Here is an 18,077-nt window from a genome sequence, read left to right on the forward strand (position 1 = left end):
CCTGCTTCCCAGAACTCTACCCCAGCCAAAACCAGCACAGGCCCATTCACGTGCACACAAAGCCAAGCAGGAGGTGGTGGTCAGGACAGGTTCAGTGCTGCCACACCCTTCTGCTGAGGACAGCCGTGGGTTTGCTTTCACTGCCTGTCACCTGTCCTCATCTGCTCAAGAATAAGTTTGCAGTCAAACCAAAACCTAAAGTCCAGAGTAAGCCCCTCAGCTTCAGTGTCCTGGGCACCATGTTGGCCCTTTCCTCTTAAACTTCCAGACTTGGAAATACATTTCTGGGCCACCCAGGACAGCGGAACGTGGCAGGGTTGCCTGGGGAAGAAGATGCTCCTCAGGAGAAATTGATGCCAGGAGTCCATCAGGCAATGTTACTGTACTATTTGCTTTGTATTTATTGGACTTTTTTTTTATTCCTCCTCCTTGCTTTTCAGTTTCAGGATGCACAACACAGGCAGGGAAGGTAGCCCTGGAATACTCCTGGGAGGAAGCTGCAGATAGTGAAGCAGTGAAGAAGCCATTCTCAACCACTCTGATGCGTAAGGGCATTTCACTCGGTAGCTGAGGGCCTGGGGAGAACACCCTGCCACTTCACTCCAAAACATGACTTGCTTTTTCATCCTTGTCCACACATCCACTTTCATCAGCATCTTCCCAGCTGCAGCTGGAGTTTTCTCCTTGCCCCCCTCTGCCTTTCAGCCCCTTTTGTTCTCGCCCTGCCACCTGTGCTCTGCAAAGGAGCTGAGGCAGACTCTGGGGAAAGCCACGTGCCTGGGTCAGGGCTGGGAAGGGGACATCAGGTCATCTCTGAGAGAAGTCTGAGACTGGGAAAAACAATGGTGTAATGCGTGAGCTGCCCTACAGCCCCTGTCCGTGTGCAGTTCCCCATTCCAGGGCAAATGCAAAGTCATTGTCTAAAACCAGCTCTCCTGCTCTGGCACGGGAGTGTGTGCTGCAGGCAGGGACCCTACTCCCAGACGCTCTATTTCCTGCTGAAAGTACTTGGCCAGAGATGCTCCAAGTGCATCCCAGCTCTCTTCCACCTACCTGCAGCAGGAGGCAGAGTTGCTGGGAACACAGGGTTTTGTCTTTGAAAGGTGTCCTCTTCCTCTCTGCAGGGCGGTTCCTGTCTTCTACTACTGTAAGGCATCAGAAGAAGCTGGTGAGTCGTTTCTGGTGGGAGCAGGACCATCCTTTTGAGATCCATCCTTCTGAGCTGTGGCAGCTGCAGCAGCTTGCCGAGCAGCACGATTCTGAGCAGCAGCAGCAGCAGCAGCAGGAGGAGGAGGATTCCAAGGAGCAGCAGCAGCCTGAGGAGCAGCAGCTTTCTGAGGAGGAGTGGCTTTACATAGAGGAGGAGGAGGAGGAGGAGGAGGAAGAGTTTTCTGAGGAGCCGTTTTATGAGGACGAGGCAGAGTTTCCGGAGATAGACCCTAATGACATGACGAAGCTATCTGAGGAGGAGCAGCTTTCTGAAAAAATTGCCCAAAGAGCAGAAATCCCCAAACAAGTCACATCAAATCATGGAGAAGCTAATGGGACGGAGCCGTGTGGTTGGAGTATGTGTATTTTACTCTGTATTATTAATTTACTGATGCTTAGTATTTCAGCAAGTAACTTCCAGGGCTTCCAGGACTGTCCTAGACATGCGATCACAAATTATTCACCAGTGCCGCTTGTTCAAGAGAAAGTCTATGTGAACAGTGGCATCTCTGAGGCTCTTGCTGCGTGTGGGTTTTTTTTGTTGGTTTTTTTGTTTTGTTTTGTTTTGTTTTTGGTTTTTTTTTTTGTTTGTTTGTTTTTGTTGGTTTTTTTTTTTTTTTTTTTTTTTTTGCCTTTCAGCTGCTTCCATCTACATTCCTGAGGGGGAAGGTTCAGGCCAGGACTGGGAGGCCTATTCTGCCCAGCATTAGCCCATTTCAAATCTTGAGACTGAGTCGTCAAAAGGTAGCCTTTTCCTGCTCTTTTTCTTTCTGTTTGTTGTGAAGTTTGAAGAGGATGTGTGCTTGTGACAGGCTCGCCTCCAGCAAAACATCTCAGTGTCCAGGTCCTGCCATTGCAAACTGCTGCTTGTGGTGGACTTGGAGTCCTGATCTGCACTAAGCCAACACAAATAACCTCTGCTGAAGCTGCTGGGCTTTGCTGGAGTGTAGCTGCCATTGCTAAAACAAGGGGGGGAAGGCTGGGGACGCAAAGGCACAAAATTGCCATTTGCCATTCTCCTGCTGAAACAGCCGCCTCTTGCTTAGGTGCGGTCACCAGCAAATGCTTGGGGTCATAGGATTCCCTCCACAGTGGCAGCGTTGGCCTTTGAAGGCCGAGTAGCTGCAGTAATTACTTCAGATTTAACAAAACTCATTGCATTCATGCTTTGGGTTGGAACCCTGACGTGGTGTTAGATTTTGCAGGCTGCCAGATGTACAGGGGACTCACCCTGGGCAGAGGGGAATGGATGTGCTTTATGTGGATCAGTGCCTACTTAGAGGTGTGTTTAAAGCTGCTTTTCTTGCAGGACTGGCTCAGTATAAAGCCCACTCCAAACGGGTAGGTGACCGAGGTGGGCAGTTGAGCAGGAAATTGGCAGCATGAGATGTGTAACAAAGTGGTTAAGGATCGCCCTGGAGAGGGGGGGTTGGGAACACCTCAGAGAAGGGCACCACTAAGGGGACAGCGTGCTGCAGCCACTCCCTTGGGCAGAGTGTGCCTCCTGTCAAGTCACGGAGGATTCCTGCTTGTGTCTCTGGAGTGACAGCAGTGTGTCTGGAGAGGGCAGACAAAGCAGGGGAGAGTTTTCTCAAAGCAAGGTCTCTGCTCCAGAAGCATTTGTTGCTGTTGTGTCATTCCAGATGTGCTCTACAACGGTATTAAATAAGATGGCAGTAACAGGTTACAAGAAAGCACCCGTTTAAAAAGGAGATGCCAACTTGCTGAGAAAAGAACTGACCCTTATCCTCATTCAGCAATCACCTCATTTGTCTTTTTCCTAACTTCTGTGTTACTTTACTTTTGCCTTTACCTCTGCTAGCAATGCACTAACTTTTAAATACAATTAAAGGGGACAAAATCATCCAAGCAAAAGAAAGCTGTTTATTAGTAACGATTCAACTGAGCTGGGCGTGTCTCCCTCTCCCCGGAGACGAACAAAGACACCCTCCAGCAAAATGGCAATCTTTCTATACCCTTTATACCTGCCTGGGGCGGCCCCCGGCCCCTTTCCCGTTGGACGGTACTCGGGAACTTCCATTCGCTCTGACCACCAACCTTTCTGTCCCCTCCCCTCTCCTCCTACTTCCTTTTGGTCAGGTCTTCAACCACGTCCTTCTCCCAGCTCACAGCAGCATGCAACAGACCAACCTGAAAAAATCCAAACCACAAACAACACACAGAACCAACAACTTTCATTCTTTAACTTAATAACTGTTACAAATGGCAGGAGACACAGTTTCCTCCTTTAAATGCCTTTATTAATAAGCAGGGGTCTTCAGGAGTGGCCTACGCCGCTGCTGCTGCTGCTGCTGCTCCCTTTCGTCCACACCGCTGAGAAGGAGGTGCAATCCACTGTGCTGCCTGCGCTGCAGAGCGGGACTTGTCGGCTCACGGCAATTCCAAAGAACTCCTCTTGGCTTCTAGAGTCCAGGGGTCTCTCGCTCTTTAAGTCCTTTGGAAGTTATGGTGAGATAGAAGAGCTTGTCTATGAATACCCTCGGCATAAATACCCTTGGGTATGGTCAGTCCAGTGCTGTCCTTGGCAGATTTAAATTTTGAGTTGGCTCGTTTCGGCCAGGGGCTCTTGGTGTTGATATGGTCCCATCATGCAGCTGGGCTCTTTCAATTTCCATAAGGGTGGCAGCAGCAGCCTGACTGACAGGCCGGTTGTCAGCAGGAAGGAGGAAGAGGATCCGACAGGTAGTAGGAAGTGGAGCAAGCAGGGAACGAGCCAGTGGGACAGGCTGGGTGCAGGCAGGTAGAGCAGCAGCAGAAATGGAGAGCAGTGATGCCAGGGAGCAGCAACGGCTTGACCCGACGGAAAGGCGACGGAATCAGGTAAGTGGGATTTTGGGGTAAGGGATACAGAGTGGACAAAACTGCTAAACAGCATTATAACTCTTGAACTGATTTTAACTAAACATTCCAACTCTATAGCCAACAACTTATAACTCCATAACAATTCTCATCCATCACAATAACCTTTTGACATTGTTCAGCAAAATATCACCTCATCTCTCACACCTCCTCTGGTACTGTTCTCTTCTTACTGATGTCTAAGTTCTAGATGAAAAAAAGATATTTGCAGTTGTGTGGGCCTCAGTTTCCCTGTCTCAGAACAACGGACATCCCAAAATTGTTTCCCATGGAGTCTGATGTAAATTTATGGGTTTTACTTCCTCCGTGAGTCCTCAGTCAGTGCCCCAGAGCTCTGTGACCTCATGGGCACAGGGCAGTGCTTAAGGTAAGTGCTGCCTGGCATTCTGGAGAAGGAAACCCGGAGAAATAGGTGCCAAAAGAGCAGCTTGGCTTGAGCCTGCTCTCTGTGGCCCTGCAGCTCTTGATCAGCTGAGAGCAGAGGTGGGTGAGCTACTGTTTCCCTAGTGTGGCCTGGGCAGAGGTGCTCGCCATGAGTCTGTACTTCAGTGGGGATCAGTGTAAGATTCTCCTTCATGAACCTTCCTCCCAGCAGCTGAACGTCTCCCTGCTCTCTCTTGCCTCTCCAGCTGTCATCAACTCCCCGGAAAAAGAGATCGTTTCGCGTTTCCCCACCAGAGGTGGTATTTCAGAACTTTGTCGTTCATGAGGTCTATGAAATGGTGGTGTCTCTCATGAATAAGGGCGAGGTAAGTGCTGGGACATGGAGTGTTAACACTGTGCTGGAAGAGTGGTGTAATTCCCATAGTGTACAGCAAAGCAAGTTATCTGCTGCAGCACATCCAGAAGAAAATGTCTCAGCATCTTGTTCTGCACGATGGTGGAAATCTTCCTGTGCTGGGAACTCTCCCCTGATTTTGCCCATGGGCTGACAGTATCTATCCCAAAGGAGTTTCCTTCTTTTGAAAGCTCTGATTGATAGGAATGTTGAGGGTTGTACAGTTCTTACCTGCTCTCATGCTTTGCTTGAGTCTATACCACATCTTGTGTCTCCTTGGTTAATCTTGGTTCCTGGTAGGAATTTCTGCCTCTCTCAGCCTGTTTGGCTCCCTTTGTGCAGCTCACAGTCAAAGCTCAGGGGCTGAGTCGTCTACGCTTTCTGCTGGAATCACTATCATTAGTGGCACTGGCACGGCAGGAAATGTTCTGAAACAGCCCTGGAATCAGATTGATGTAGCAGAAGCAGTAGGAGGCCTTTAGGTGCCACTTCAGGCTCCTGCTAAGCTTCATCCAGCTCTGCTCAGGTTTTCCAAAAGCAGCATGGTGCTCTGCTTTCCCTTTGGAGAACCACAGCACATCCAAAGCCATGTGCTCCTGTTTTGCAGTTTCCCAAGAGAGCTGAGAGGGAAAAAGTTGAAAAACGTCAGCAGTCGTGTTGGACTCTAAAGGGGAAAACTGAGACCATTTGAATTTCAGTCAGGGAAACATTTTCTTAAATGAGGCTTGTGCCAAGAGTGGGCTGGTGGGAAGAGACAGGAAGGACTCAAAATCATCTGGTTTAGACTTTTTGAGAGCATTTTGGTGCTCAGGGGTTGATATCTATGTGTTGAAAATGCATGTTTGCTGTGTCTGTGTATCCCAGAGAGCAGAACTTGGCCTGCTGGCTGCAAGCGGGAATGCCCAGCAGCCCAGCTTGCCTGCACAGGCAGCAAGAACCCCTGGAGAGCCAAGGTTGGCTTTTAATACTGAAACCACACTGTGAGTCAGTGCTGGTCATGTTTTGAAATATTCCCCCCGCAGGCCCGGCCCCCCTCCCCGGGGCTAGCTCTGGAGAGGCTTTGGAGGAATATCTCCGAAGGGACAGGACAAAAGATTTCAAAAGAGGTTCTTACCCCCAGATTATTCCAAGTCGTTTATTCCTCAAAGGGGTCCAGGGGCCGAAAGAGAGAGAACAAAGAAATCCAGGGGTCTTATCTAGTCTCCTATTTTGGGAGGGTCCTGGCATTCAGCCAATTAGGTGTGGACATGTAGGGAGGAAATTCCAGAAGGGTCAAAAGGCGAGAGACCATTCCCCTAAAGAATTGCAAGGTTTCTCCAGGAGGAAAATGCCTTTGAAGCCCGCAGTCAACAGGCACAACCTGTCTGTGTTTCCATCACTTTCGGGGAGGTGATTGCTGTAATCAGTTGATGATTCTTCCTTGCTGCTTTACTGGCGCTTTAAATTCTCTTTGTCATCTCCCTTTTTTAGGGATTGCTGTGTTCCTTCTTTTGCTTTTCAGGTTTGCATTTGTTCCCAGTAAGGCCACAGTGTTTGGTCTCCTCTCTTGCTGCTCTGCCTGCATGACTGTATCCCCCAGAACTGCCCTATCCAAAGCTGACCTGCTAGAAAGGAATTTCTTCCTCCCCGCAGGAGAATGTGCTGTTATGCTTTCAGGTAGCCCATTCCCTCCGTGGAACACGACTGCATAGCTGTGTGCAGGCAGAAATCAGCAGGTTTTTGGCCCTGTTGAATATGCAGATGATTTGGTTCAGGTGCTCTTGTCTCCATCCTGCCGGTGCTGACCTGCTCGGCCCTTCCTTCCCACCAGGCACTGCCCTACTGCCCCTGGCCAAAATGCTGGAGCCAGACAGAAGGGATTCAAGTTCACCCTTGGGAATTCTGTGCCTGTACCTCCACAGCAGAAAGGGCTTTGGAAAAGGGGTCAAGGAAGGACGTCACCAGGGCATGGACAGGTCTCCTCTTGTCCTGTTTCCTCAAGTGGCAAAATCATGGTTCCATGTCTTTCCTGCAGAATCTTCAGGGGGTGCAGGTCTCCATGGAGAGCTCACCTTACTTCCAGCTGGCGGGCCCCAGTGATGCATGCCGTGCCGTGCCAGGAGGCGCCATTACCGATGTGCGCGTCCACTTCACTCCTGACGAGAACAAGGTGAGACTGGAGGAGCCAAAACACAGAATTATCTCCAAAGCCATTGTTGTCCCTGCACTCTGGGTACAGCCCATGCTGTGAGCTTGGCTCCAGGCCGTGGGCAGGCAGCCTGCAGCCAGTCCCAGCTTGGCATGTGCTGTCAGGCCCTGCACCCAGGCCTGACAGGCCCTGCTTCCCCTCGCTGCACATTCCTCTGAGCATTCCCAAGGGAAGAAAGATGCCCAGGGAACAGTAGGCAAACGGTAGAGGGGTGTTGATAGATGTCTGGCCATCTCTAGGTATAGTGGAAGGGGTTTCATTATTCTGCAAAGTACTAGAGGAACAAAGAGGTCAGAGAGCTTTCCGCCTTCCTGACGGGCAACAGCTTCCCTGCCTCACCCGGGGCTGGAGCAAGGACGGTGCTTTTTCACACCCTCTGTTCTCCAGCCTTGCGGCTGTGCTGTCCCAGAGCACAGCTGACCATGATACGGCTGCAAGGCCAGGGCAGAGGATGTGCTGTGCCCGTGGGCCCAGCCTGGCACAGGCACACTGAGCTCTAGGTGCCCTTAGTCAGCAGGAGCTTGGTGAGCTGCAGGGGACTTGGACACCTGCCTGAAAGAGCTCGTGTAGGGCAGGTACAGCCTGCAGGCAGGCAGACCTGTGGGCCCAGAGCCGGTGGCAGCGACACTGCTGCGGCTCTGTCTTCATGCCTGTCACTGTGGCTGCTCTGTCAGCTGGCGCCCATTCCATGCCAATTGTGCTTTTGCGTGATAGTTTGAACACCAGTGCCGAGGCCCTGGCAAGTCTGCTCTCAGCGCTGTGATCTGGAGGCTCGTTCATACAGAGGGGTTTAGGACATGGCATGGAAGGGAGGAGGCCTTGCAGGGAAACAAAGAGAGGCTCTTTGCAACAGCATCCTGCTACCTCTTAGCACTGTTCTTCTCGTGACTTGGTTGGAGAGGCAAAGTTAGAGGGGAGTTCTGAGCAAACAGATATTTCTACACCAGGCCAGAGGTCCAGGATCTCTTTGGGTGCAGCTGTTCTCTCAGTTTCCTTTTGCTGCTTAGATTCAGTTTAACACTTTGTCCTATTCTCAATCAGTGGGAATATAGTAACCTAAGGAGGAATGTCCTGTGTTCCCTAGCTCCATGTTCCTTAGAAGGGACTTAGGAATTATTTAACATCATTAAAATTGAGAGTAAAAATTATGGTGGCCCTGGGCACTTGTCTGTATGACCCAAGTGACACAAGAGCTTAATGCCACTGAGATAGGTTTTGCAAAGTGCACTGCTGCCTTTAAAATGTGAGATATTAGTAGAACTTATTGTTCATTTGGGGGTGGAATAGGTAAATTGATACCCTTGAAGGGATATAGGAAATGGCTTTTCTTCTGCCATGGAGATGGCACCAAATGACCTGTGCTGAGACAGTTTCTTTTCCTGCAGGTTTATTCCCATGAGCTCGTCTGCGTCAGTGGAGAGGAAAGGATAGTTGTGCCAATTCGGGCCATCCCTGCCCGAGCTATCCTGGACTTCCCAGACGAGCTGGACTTCTCAAAGTGTCCAGTCAAGGGCAGCACCCGCAAGAGTCTGCTGATTCAGAATTGTGGTAGTGTGGCAGCTCATTACCAGCTGAGCACCGAGAGGTGAGGCAGCTCATCTGTCCTTGTGCAAAACACCTTTGGGGGATAACAGAGTTGGGAAAGAACAACAAAAGGAACCAGAGCATGGGAGCTGCTGCCCTGCGTCGCCGGCTGGAAATGGGCAGGATGGATGGCATCTGCTCTTGCTTTCAGTGTTCTTAGCAGGATGCAGCCTTTGAGCTTTCTCTGCCCCAGATTTCCTGGGGGGTGCTGGAACATGTTAGTTGCTGGCTTGCGCCCTCCTGAGCACAAGCAGCTTCTGAAATGGGTACTCACCACTGTCAGCCAAACAGACCCATTCTCTGGGAGGACACAGGCACATGGCTTTCCAGTGGTGCCTGCATCAGATGCCCAACATGAGCTGTGTTGCAGGCAGCCGGTGCAGTTCCTGTTACTTAAAGCTGATCTGATTTCCCTTGTCAGCTGAGGGCATCAGTCCCCTCTTCTGTTCCACGATGAACCTTTGAAAGCCGGTTTAAAATTTCAAACACGTGCTTTAAATCTCTGAATAAGGTCGTGCCCCCTTTCATTGAGATCTCATTTTACATATTCTGAAGTTCCTGTGTTTCTGCTGTTTTTTCATTTTGGTTTGTGTTAAATGTTTGCCAAAAGATCATGAATTCTTCATTGGGAACTTTCATAAATGTCAAGCTCCTCCAAGGCCTATCAATACACCACATGCCCATAGGCATAGGCACAGGTGTATTAGAAACATGAGACATTTAGTGACTATGTGAAAAGCAATTGGGCTGATTTAGAAGATAAAAGTATAGAATAACTTTCTCTAGAGGGGACCTCTGGAAATTGTCCGAGCAAATACGCTGCTCAAAGCAAGACCAGTGTCCGGGGATTGCAAGGGGCCATTGGGAGATCTGGAGTTGTCTTTAGATGCCATACAAGGAAACAAACATACAAATGGACTAGTTAAAAAGCCGAAGAAGACCTATTAAAACCCCTCCATGACCTTATCTTTTCTGCCTGTCGGGTGCAGTAGTGATTCATTGAAAGGGTAGATCTAACAGGATGAGAACTATCTTAAGGAACAGCTGACAATTAACTCACTATATTGCTCTAATCAAGCCATAAAAGGCCAAAATTTATCCTGCCAGCCCCATCTCTTGGCAGTGGTTTTCATTTGGTTATTATAGCGTCAGGGATGTCTCCTTCACAGTCCTTCTTATCTGTGGGCTCAGGGAACAGCTTAGTGATGTTGACTGAAATTCAGAGGAGTTAAGTTTAACTGTAGAGCTTGTGTCCTTGGGTCTTGGGGAGCCAGGTCTATATGAGAGATGACTGCTACAGCAGGAACAGGGGAGTCTGGTGGGTACAGCCTGGGGTGGGATGTAGGAGATGCAAGGGCTGATTTGCACTCAGTTTTTCAGCCCTGACAACTGAAACTTGGCTGGATCCTCTTCTCCTGGTAATTTGAAAATAAGAAGATATCTTCTTTCTCACGCAACCCCTGAGGTCACTCCCAGGAGTGTTATTCACATCCTGCCATCTGAGGGCAGGAGTATGTAACATGGGGCAGGAGTGGGAAGGGAAGGGAAGGGAAGGGAAGGGAAGGGAAGGGAAGGGAAGGGAAGGGAAGGGAAGGGAAGGGAAGGGAAGGGAAGGGAAGGGAAGGGAAGGGAAGGGAAGGGAAGGGAAGGGAAGGGAAGGGAAGGGAAGGGAAGGGAAGGGAAGGGAAGGGAAGGGAAGGGAAGGGAAGGGAAGGGAAGGGAAGGGAAGGGAAGGGAAGGGAAGGGAAGGGAAGGGGAGTGCTGAAGTGTGGCCAGGGACTCCCTTAACTGGCAGCTTCTCTTTCTGGCAAAATTCCTGACAAAACAATAAGAAAAAAATCCTGTGCCTTGCCCACACCAGGCACCGATCCCCCAAGCCCCAGCAGAGACCTGCAGCAGTGCTGGCTCACCCTCGGGGCAGATGTGGGAGCTCGTACAGTAATCGGGCTCCGGGGCTGCTGGGGCCTTGTCTTTCCTCCTCTCTCCCCAAAGTCTCACATCCAGCACATAAACATTGCTGGCCCAAGGCTTCTCCATCAGCCACTAGTGATGTTCTCACTAGTGGTAATGGAGCAGGTCAGGCCCATAACTGCAGCAATAGGTCCTTAGTGAGCAGAACCTGAAGCAAGTTCATCAGCTGTCACTACTGACATGAATGAAATTCAGCTTGCCAGATGTTCTCTATATTTTTGTGTGTGATAAGTTCATCACCAAACTCCCCAGAACACCCTTTCTGTGCACAGATTGACCACCAGCAAAGCACTGAGGAACTTTTGTTTCCTCAGTGGGGCTGTGGAAGAGCACAAAGCCCAGCAACTTCTGGGCAGAAGCACATTTCACCTGAGCTGTCCCTGAGCATCAAAGCACGGAGTCTTGTGTTTGTCAGGCAAGAACTGTTCACCTGGTGACCAATCCTAATTGCTCCTGTTACATCCAAAGTGCACCAAGACATTTGCGTAATTATTTCCAACACATTGCGCAGAGTTTGTCTGGTGAGCCAAGCAAACAGTTACCAGCCTGGATGACAACCCAGGGCCCCAGACTGCACTGCTGGTAAATACACAAAACCCTCCTGTTCTGCCTCCTCGATGTGCTCCTGCTAATGGTGCTTCATATGGCTGGGATTGGATCCTTCAGATTGTAAATGGCATCCTCCTTTTGGGTCTTGTTTCCATGTCACTGTATTGCTCTAATCTGCATTTGCACTCTTTCAGAGTTTTGATTGCTCCTTTTTGTAGAGCAGCTTTCATTGAAATGCTGACAAAATGTGCTAATTCAGGATCTTTTCAAGGTAAAATAAACCAAAGAGCCACGCTGCAAATTCAACAGTAGTTATTCCGTGGTCTTCAAGAGAAAGTTCCTTCTCCCTGTCTGATTCCTAGGCTGTAATCTCACAAGAGAGATAGTGCCCTAACATTTGCATCTCTTGAGAGGAAGTTTATAGGTAGCAGGAAATGAGAAATTCCTGAGGCAGTCAGCGTCAAGTTATGCATGCAGATAGCTCTTAACTCTCTCTGTGCTTTTCACAAACCATTCTCTGATGGGATTGCTGGCAGTCAGAAGGCTGGATGCAGAGTATGGGGGAGATTAGGTCGTTTTATCCCACAGGATCTTCTGAGGGCTGGATCTCCTCAGAAGTGGGTCAGTAGCTGTTTCTGATCCTGGCTGTTCTGTCTGTCTTGGCCGTAGTTTGTTTGCTCCCTGCTTGCCCAAGTGAGCTGAAGTGACCTGCACTGCAGAAAGAATGTCATGGCCAGAATTCCCCCCAAGTCCTGATCCTCTCTTTGTGTTGCAGTCCTTTCTCCGTGGTTCCAGCCGAAGGAATTCTGGGCCCTGGTCACACCATGCAGGTGACAGTGGGATTTCACCCGCTGACGTGCGGTGACCATTTCGGGTCCCTGGTGGCGCGCTGCATAGGTGAGTGCTGGGCAACGCATGGGACACAGGACAGTTCTCCACCATCACTCCCTGTTCATCCCCCTCAATTCCCTCTAGATGTACCTCCTCTGTTCCAGCTCTGCCCCAAAGAAAACTGAAATAGCTGGTGTTTAAATGGTTGAAAAAGTGGATCCCCTCTAACAGGGCTGAGATTTTTGGAATTCTGTTTTGCTGGGTGTTGCAGAGTGGAGGAAGGAGGAACCCTGATTCTCCACTACTGTGTGGCTACGCCTGGGTGAAGTTTTATTTTACTCCTGGGCAGTGCTGTATGTGAGCTGCGAGGTCTCCATCAGACTCTCTCCAATGCAGTGTATTTCTTGCACACCTCTGTCCTGTATGCCGCTTCTCCACTGGCTTGTCACAGACCCTTTTACTATGTTGCCCTCTACACATCCATGCAGTTTTTGCCTAATAACATCTTCAGGCCCTCAAGTTCCTGTATGGTGACAAATCAAGACAAATTTTTCCTCGTCCCCATTTCCCAGGCCGTTCATGCTGTTGCAAACCTCTCACATCTCCCATTTGATTTCTAGACTGAGGAATCCCATTCAGACTTCATATAGAAGCTGCTCTGTACTTATTAATCTTTCCTTGTCCTTTTGTATTTAACCTGAAGTGCTCCATCTTGGTTTTTGAGATCAGGACAATATGAAATATTTCAAGACTGATGGGGCTGTGGGTTTGGACAGGAAGATGACGATGATGATGATTTTTATGGTGTTCATTTTGTAGTGGTTTGTCATATTGCAAAGCCAGGCTGGTTGTGTTTCCTCTCCTGTGTCCCCTCCTGCTGTGGGCTGTCACTTCACCTGTTCCTCTGGGTCTCCTTTTTCTGCCCACATGCCCCCAGGCGTATTTGCTTGTCAGCAACAAGGGATCCAAGGGATCAGGAGGGGCAGGAGTCTCGTGGGATGCGCAGGGGAGACCTCGGCAAGCCAGGATTGACCAGGGCTCCTCAGTGTCACCTGAAGGACTTTGATGCAGAAATCCCAGTGGTCTGAGTGGGTCACCTGAGCACATCTGACAAATCCCACTGTACATACTGTCACCTTGGGGCCAAATCTCTACAAACACCTTGGAAATAAGGTGGTTAAGGAGGTGCCCAGGACATCCTCACGCAGTACACACAGAGCTGTCAGGACGTGATAAATGTACTGATCCATGGAACTGCTAATACATTTAAAAGCTATGACACTTTCTTCCGTGACCTGTGGTTTGCTTTGTTCCTTGTGCTTCCATCAGCAACTGAGCTAGCTGAGCAAAGACTCTGCTTTGTTCCAGGTGAAGAAAGTTTCTTCACATTCCTTCGCGCAGAAGCTGCAGATGTCAACATTGGATTGAGCACATATTCCATGAAGGTTGAGAAGACTTTCATCACCACATCAAGCCACACAAGCATGTTCATCAGAAACAGGAGTAACATCACAGCCCACTTCCAGTGGAAGATGTTTCCTACTGAGGAAGCCGACAATGAAGAGAAGAGGAGGTTGGTTTGAAAGATACGTTTCAGTGAGATACATGGCCCAAGACTGAAACTAATGCATGGCCTCAGGGGGGTGTTGGTGATTTTGAATGGTTTAGGCCAAGTAAACCATCCCTGGCATTAGGGTGTGTGTCCCTGGGCTGCAGGAGCTCAGCACAGCATTCCAGTTCCATTTATACTCCAACCAAGGATGGCATTTTGGGAAGGAAAGGTTGATTGCAATGACTGGATTTCCTCAAGTTCTAATTGGGCTTTTGCCTCCCTAATCTTCTTCCTACATGACCTGGCAACATCCTTAAACGTTTCCTGAGTTGCCAGCCCCTCTTTGCAAAGGCAATACGCCCTCTTTTTTCCCCTTAGTTCCTTCCAAATCTCCTTGCCCATCCAGGCTCGTTGTCTTCCCTGTCAGCTCATCTTTCAGCACACAGGGACAGTCTGTTCCTGTGCCTTCAAGACTTCTTTCTTGAAGTATGTCCATCCTTCCTGGACCCCTTTGTTTGTAAAGGCTGCTCCCCAAGGTCCTCTCCAAAACAGTCTCTTGAACAGGCCGAAGGCTGCCTTCCAGAAGACCAGAGTGGAAGTTTTGTTGATGCCCCTCCTTGTTTCACTGAATGTTGAAAACTCTGTTATTTCACAGTCACTGTACCCCCAGACAGTGGTGAACAGATGAAGTTCTTTTAGTTCTTAGGGAATCTCCTGGTGATATCCAGTACCTGGATCCCAGGGAGGCAGCAGGCTTCCCTGTGGAACGGATCCGCTCGATATACAGGGCCCTCATTTCCCCTTAGAAGGGATTCACTTACTACCACTACCCTTCTTTTCTTCGTAATACTTTTTTCCAATTACATTTATTTTCATGCCAGTTTGTGTCCTAGCCTGTCACCAGGACATTTTGTTTTTCCTTACTTCCAGTCTTAGGGATGGTGTTAGCTCTAAGGCCTACTCTCCTGCTGTCAGAGATGCTTTTGAGATCTCAGAGCAGAGAGGACTTTTTTTTATGAGAGGAGCTAGTGCAGGATCCTTTCCCTCTCTGGCCATTCTACTACCATGCACTGGGATGGGACCCAAAAAGCTCTGGATCCTGAAAAGATGATCTCTCCAGGAGTTTGCTGTCTGTCTCCTGCACCAAGAAGTCCCTTCCCCTCTCACAGCCTCTGTTTTCATGCATATAAAACCTTGGATGTCACTGAAGGGATGCGGTGCCTGAATTCATCAATTTCCTTTGGAAGTGCTCTGGGATGCTCTTGTGAAAGGCAGAGTAGGGAACAGGGCAGGTCCAAAATGGAAGAAACAAAGAGCGATGCTGGTAACACGTAACCACAACCCAGCTTCGTCTCCCTTTCCCAGGGAAGTCCTGCAGTGGGTGCTCCGTGATCTTTATCTGCTTCCCCTGAGCAGCTCAGTGGTAGGAAAAGCCAGCTGAGGTGGCTGGTGGATTCTCCCTCAGTTTTGGCAGAGGCTTTGAGGCAGGAGATTCTCTTGAGGGATGCTGGCTTTCCAAAGCTCTCCTGAGCTTGCAAGTGTGGAGTAAAGCTACCTGCTGAGCTAGTGCACAACAAGTTATCTTCTGATCCGATTGGGACCCTCGTGGCTTGGGGTCAGCCCTTGCTGGGGAGCTGCCGCTCCTCCCCAAGTGCTTTGCTCTCCCGCACTTCCGCTTCATCTGCAAATATGCGGCTCATTAAATGACCTGCTGGCTTTGTCTCTCCCTGCGGCTGCAGGCAGTGTGATTTGCTGGAGCCACCACCAAAGGTCTGGATGGAAGACTTCATGGAGGAGAAAAAATAAAGAAGGTGAAGGGCTTTTGTGAAAATTGCACCGCCCTCCTGAGCCAAAAGGTCCAGGAGGAGAAGGCAAAGGTGCAAGAAGACCCCCTGCTGTTCTCCAATGACTTTTGTTTTCATTGAGCCAATGGTAAGTGATAGCTGAGAACCTCATTTTCCTCCTCTTCCTTCTCTTCCTTCTCTTTCTCCTTGTCCTCCTCCTCTTCCTTCTCCTCCTTCTCCTCCTTCTCCTCCTCCTCCTCTTCCTCCTCCTCCTCCTCCTCCTCTTCCTTCTCCTCCTCCTCCTCCTCTTCCTCCTCCAGCCCACCCTACCCCCGCCCCTTCCCCCGGGTGCGGTCACTCAGCAGATCCTCAGCTGGCTCGCTGTGCTCAGAGGGAGGACATGGAGTTTCTGGTGCGGCTGCAGAGCTCACTGCTGAAAGTATTTCTGCCCTGCAGGCTCAAGGCAGGGCTGGGAGCCTGACAAAGCTGAGCTCTGCTGCCAGGGCTCGAGCTCAGGGCACTCCGTGTCCTTGAAGTGTCCACAGGGAGCAGTTTTTGTAGGTAGGGGCTCCCCCGACACGTGCTGCTGCGTGGGGTTCAGCGGAGGGTGTTGGAGCAGTGCCAGTTCACGGATTGACCTGAAGCATGCAAGGGTTCGCTGGGAAAAGGAGGCCAAATTCAGCCCAAGGTTAATCGTAGAAATGCCTGTCCCTTCCTCTAACCACGACTCGCACTGTTTGTGAGTCTCCCAGTGTCATCTGTGAGCCTGGACACAAGGGTGGGAGGTTATAATGGGCATTTTGAGTTCTCTTGCACACGGGGACAGTAAACCTTTTCTTTTTCTGTTTATGCAAGCAAACGCCCATGTCCTCCCATCAGCCAGAGCCCTGATTCTGAGTATTGGCATTGTGAGAGATGATGAATGCCTGGTGTCTGCACAGTGCAAAATCCCTTCTCATCCTGGAGTAAATCCTAGAATAATCCCAACCTCTGCTTTCTTTGAAAAAAGGTTAAACTAATATTTTTCTTTCCAAGGAAGGGGATCGTGTTCTTGGTTACTCCTATGGCCCGTCTAAGGCCAAGAGCCACCAGTGCACAATGGCAGTTAGGTACCACTGTAGCTGACTGCAGCATGATGTGACCAGGAGCTTGTGTCAGAGCAGCAGGAACATTGTGGAGAGTGGGGGCTGATCAGCTGAGCATTGAGAGCGCCCAGTGGTGTGTTGAGCTGGGTTTAGAGTGTTTCCTTGGGCTCCTTATGTTGTTCACTCATCACTGATGCTCTAAAGAAAGGCTTAGAGGAGTGGTTGAAAACAAGAAGTGTGAAGTTTGAAGATAAATCTTTTTCTGTCTCTTTCTGTTTCAGGAGGGAGAGATTGGGCCACGTTGTTCGGCTGAAATCAAGGTGACCTTTAAACCCCTGGAAGCACTGGAGTATCAGAGTGTGGCCTACTGTGACATCTCAGGTACAGCTCCTTTCCCCTGCTTCTCTCACCCACAGTGAAGCCATGGAGCAAGCCTGAGCCCACTGGGCTCCCATGTAACTGCTGGGAAGAGTTCCTGGTCAGCAGGGCAGTGCTGGCACATCCCCAGTGTCCCTGCAGCTTCCAGGGAGTCTCCCATGCAAGGCCAGGGCTCGGAACACCTGTGTCTGGATTGCTGATCCCAGAACAACCCAGGCAGTGCAGGGAGATCTTTTCATGGCACGGCTTTGCCAGCATTTCCTCAAAGGCCAAGCAGCTACAGAGCAGAACAGCTTTAGTGAACAAGCACTAAGCCCCTCTAGACCACTGGCCTCCAGGATGGGTCCATTTGACATGGATCCACCATCAGGCAGTCGCAGCTGAGTTAGAAATGTGCTCCCTGAGCCTGGATCACCTCCAGACACCACCAGGCCAGCGGAGGCGGAGCCCCGCTGAGCCCAGGGTGTTGGTAGAAGGACCACCCTTGGCCAGCACCTGCTTCTCTCCCTGTGTGGGAATTGTCACCTTGCAGCTCTCAGTCTGTGCAAACAGAACACAGTGCCGAGTGTCAGAAGTGGAGGACAGCAGTCCTGTGCTGCTGGGCCAGGTGGTTTGGCAGTTGTTGCCTGGCAGTTTGCCAGGTAGCAATTGCCAAAGTCTTCGTGAGCTTTGTGCCTTCAATGAATGGATTTCAAAGCTCCTCTAAGTGCATGGGGAGGAAACCCTAGAGTCATAGTATGTTAAGGATGGAACGGACCTCAAAGACTGTCTAGTGCCAAGGCCCCTGCCATGGGCAGGGACACCTCCCACTAGACCAGGTAGCTCCAAGCCCCATCCAGCCTGGCTTTGAACACTTTCAGGGCTGGAACCTCCACAACTCCCCTGGGGAACCTACTCCAGTGTCTCACCACCTCACAGTAAAAAAATTCTTCTCAATATCTAACCTAAATTTCCTTTCTTTCAATTTATACCTGTCACTCCTTGGCCTGTCGCTACAGGACACCAGAGATGTTTTAAACTCAGCAAACTGGTGGCTAAAATTGGAAACCAGCCCAAGGAATGGGTTAGAAATTGCAAGTCAGCCCCAGGGGATATCTCCTGAGGGAAGAGAAGGGTCCATATCTTCTGCTGCAGCATCAAGAGCTGGTTGCATGCAGCTCAGAATCAGGGTCTAGCATTGAGGCAGCCTGGAAAATCCAGTAGAACAGAGGGAATTATTGTACTGAAATGGACATCTCTCCCCAGGCCGTGAGAGCAGGCTGGCCCTGCGCCTCAGAGGGGAAGGCCG

General features: G+C 50.0%; 1 protein-coding gene across 1 annotated transcript in view; it reads left to right on the top strand.

Moving 5' to 3' along the window:
• The window catches only part of LOC136304968 (hydrocephalus-inducing protein homolog), a gene marked incomplete at its 5' end in the record, with an annotated part of 67,973 nt that extends 54,555 nt beyond the window's left edge, over positions 1-13,418 (top strand). Inside the window, 10 exon segments of the mRNA XM_066208382.1 lie at positions 441-459; positions 461-545; positions 1,125-1,565; positions 3,890-4,050; positions 4,719-4,838; positions 6,900-7,016; positions 8,441-8,640; positions 11,935-12,056; positions 12,945-13,072; positions 13,359-13,418. Coding sequence (XP_066064479.1) covers positions 441-459; positions 461-545; positions 1,125-1,565; positions 3,890-4,050; positions 4,719-4,838; positions 6,900-7,016; positions 8,441-8,640; positions 11,935-12,056; positions 12,945-13,072; positions 13,359-13,418 — 1,453 coding nt within the window.
• Positions 13,419-18,077: the final 4,659 nt, after the last annotated feature.

Source organism: Chamaea fasciata, unplaced genomic scaffold (genome assembly GCF_029207755.1).
Source record: "Chamaea fasciata isolate MVZ Bird 193981 ecotype frontalis unplaced genomic scaffold, bChaFas1.0.hap1 SCAF_232, whole genome shotgun sequence".
Taxonomy (NCBI): Eukaryota; Metazoa; Chordata; class Aves; order Passeriformes; family Sylviidae; genus Chamaea; species Chamaea fasciata.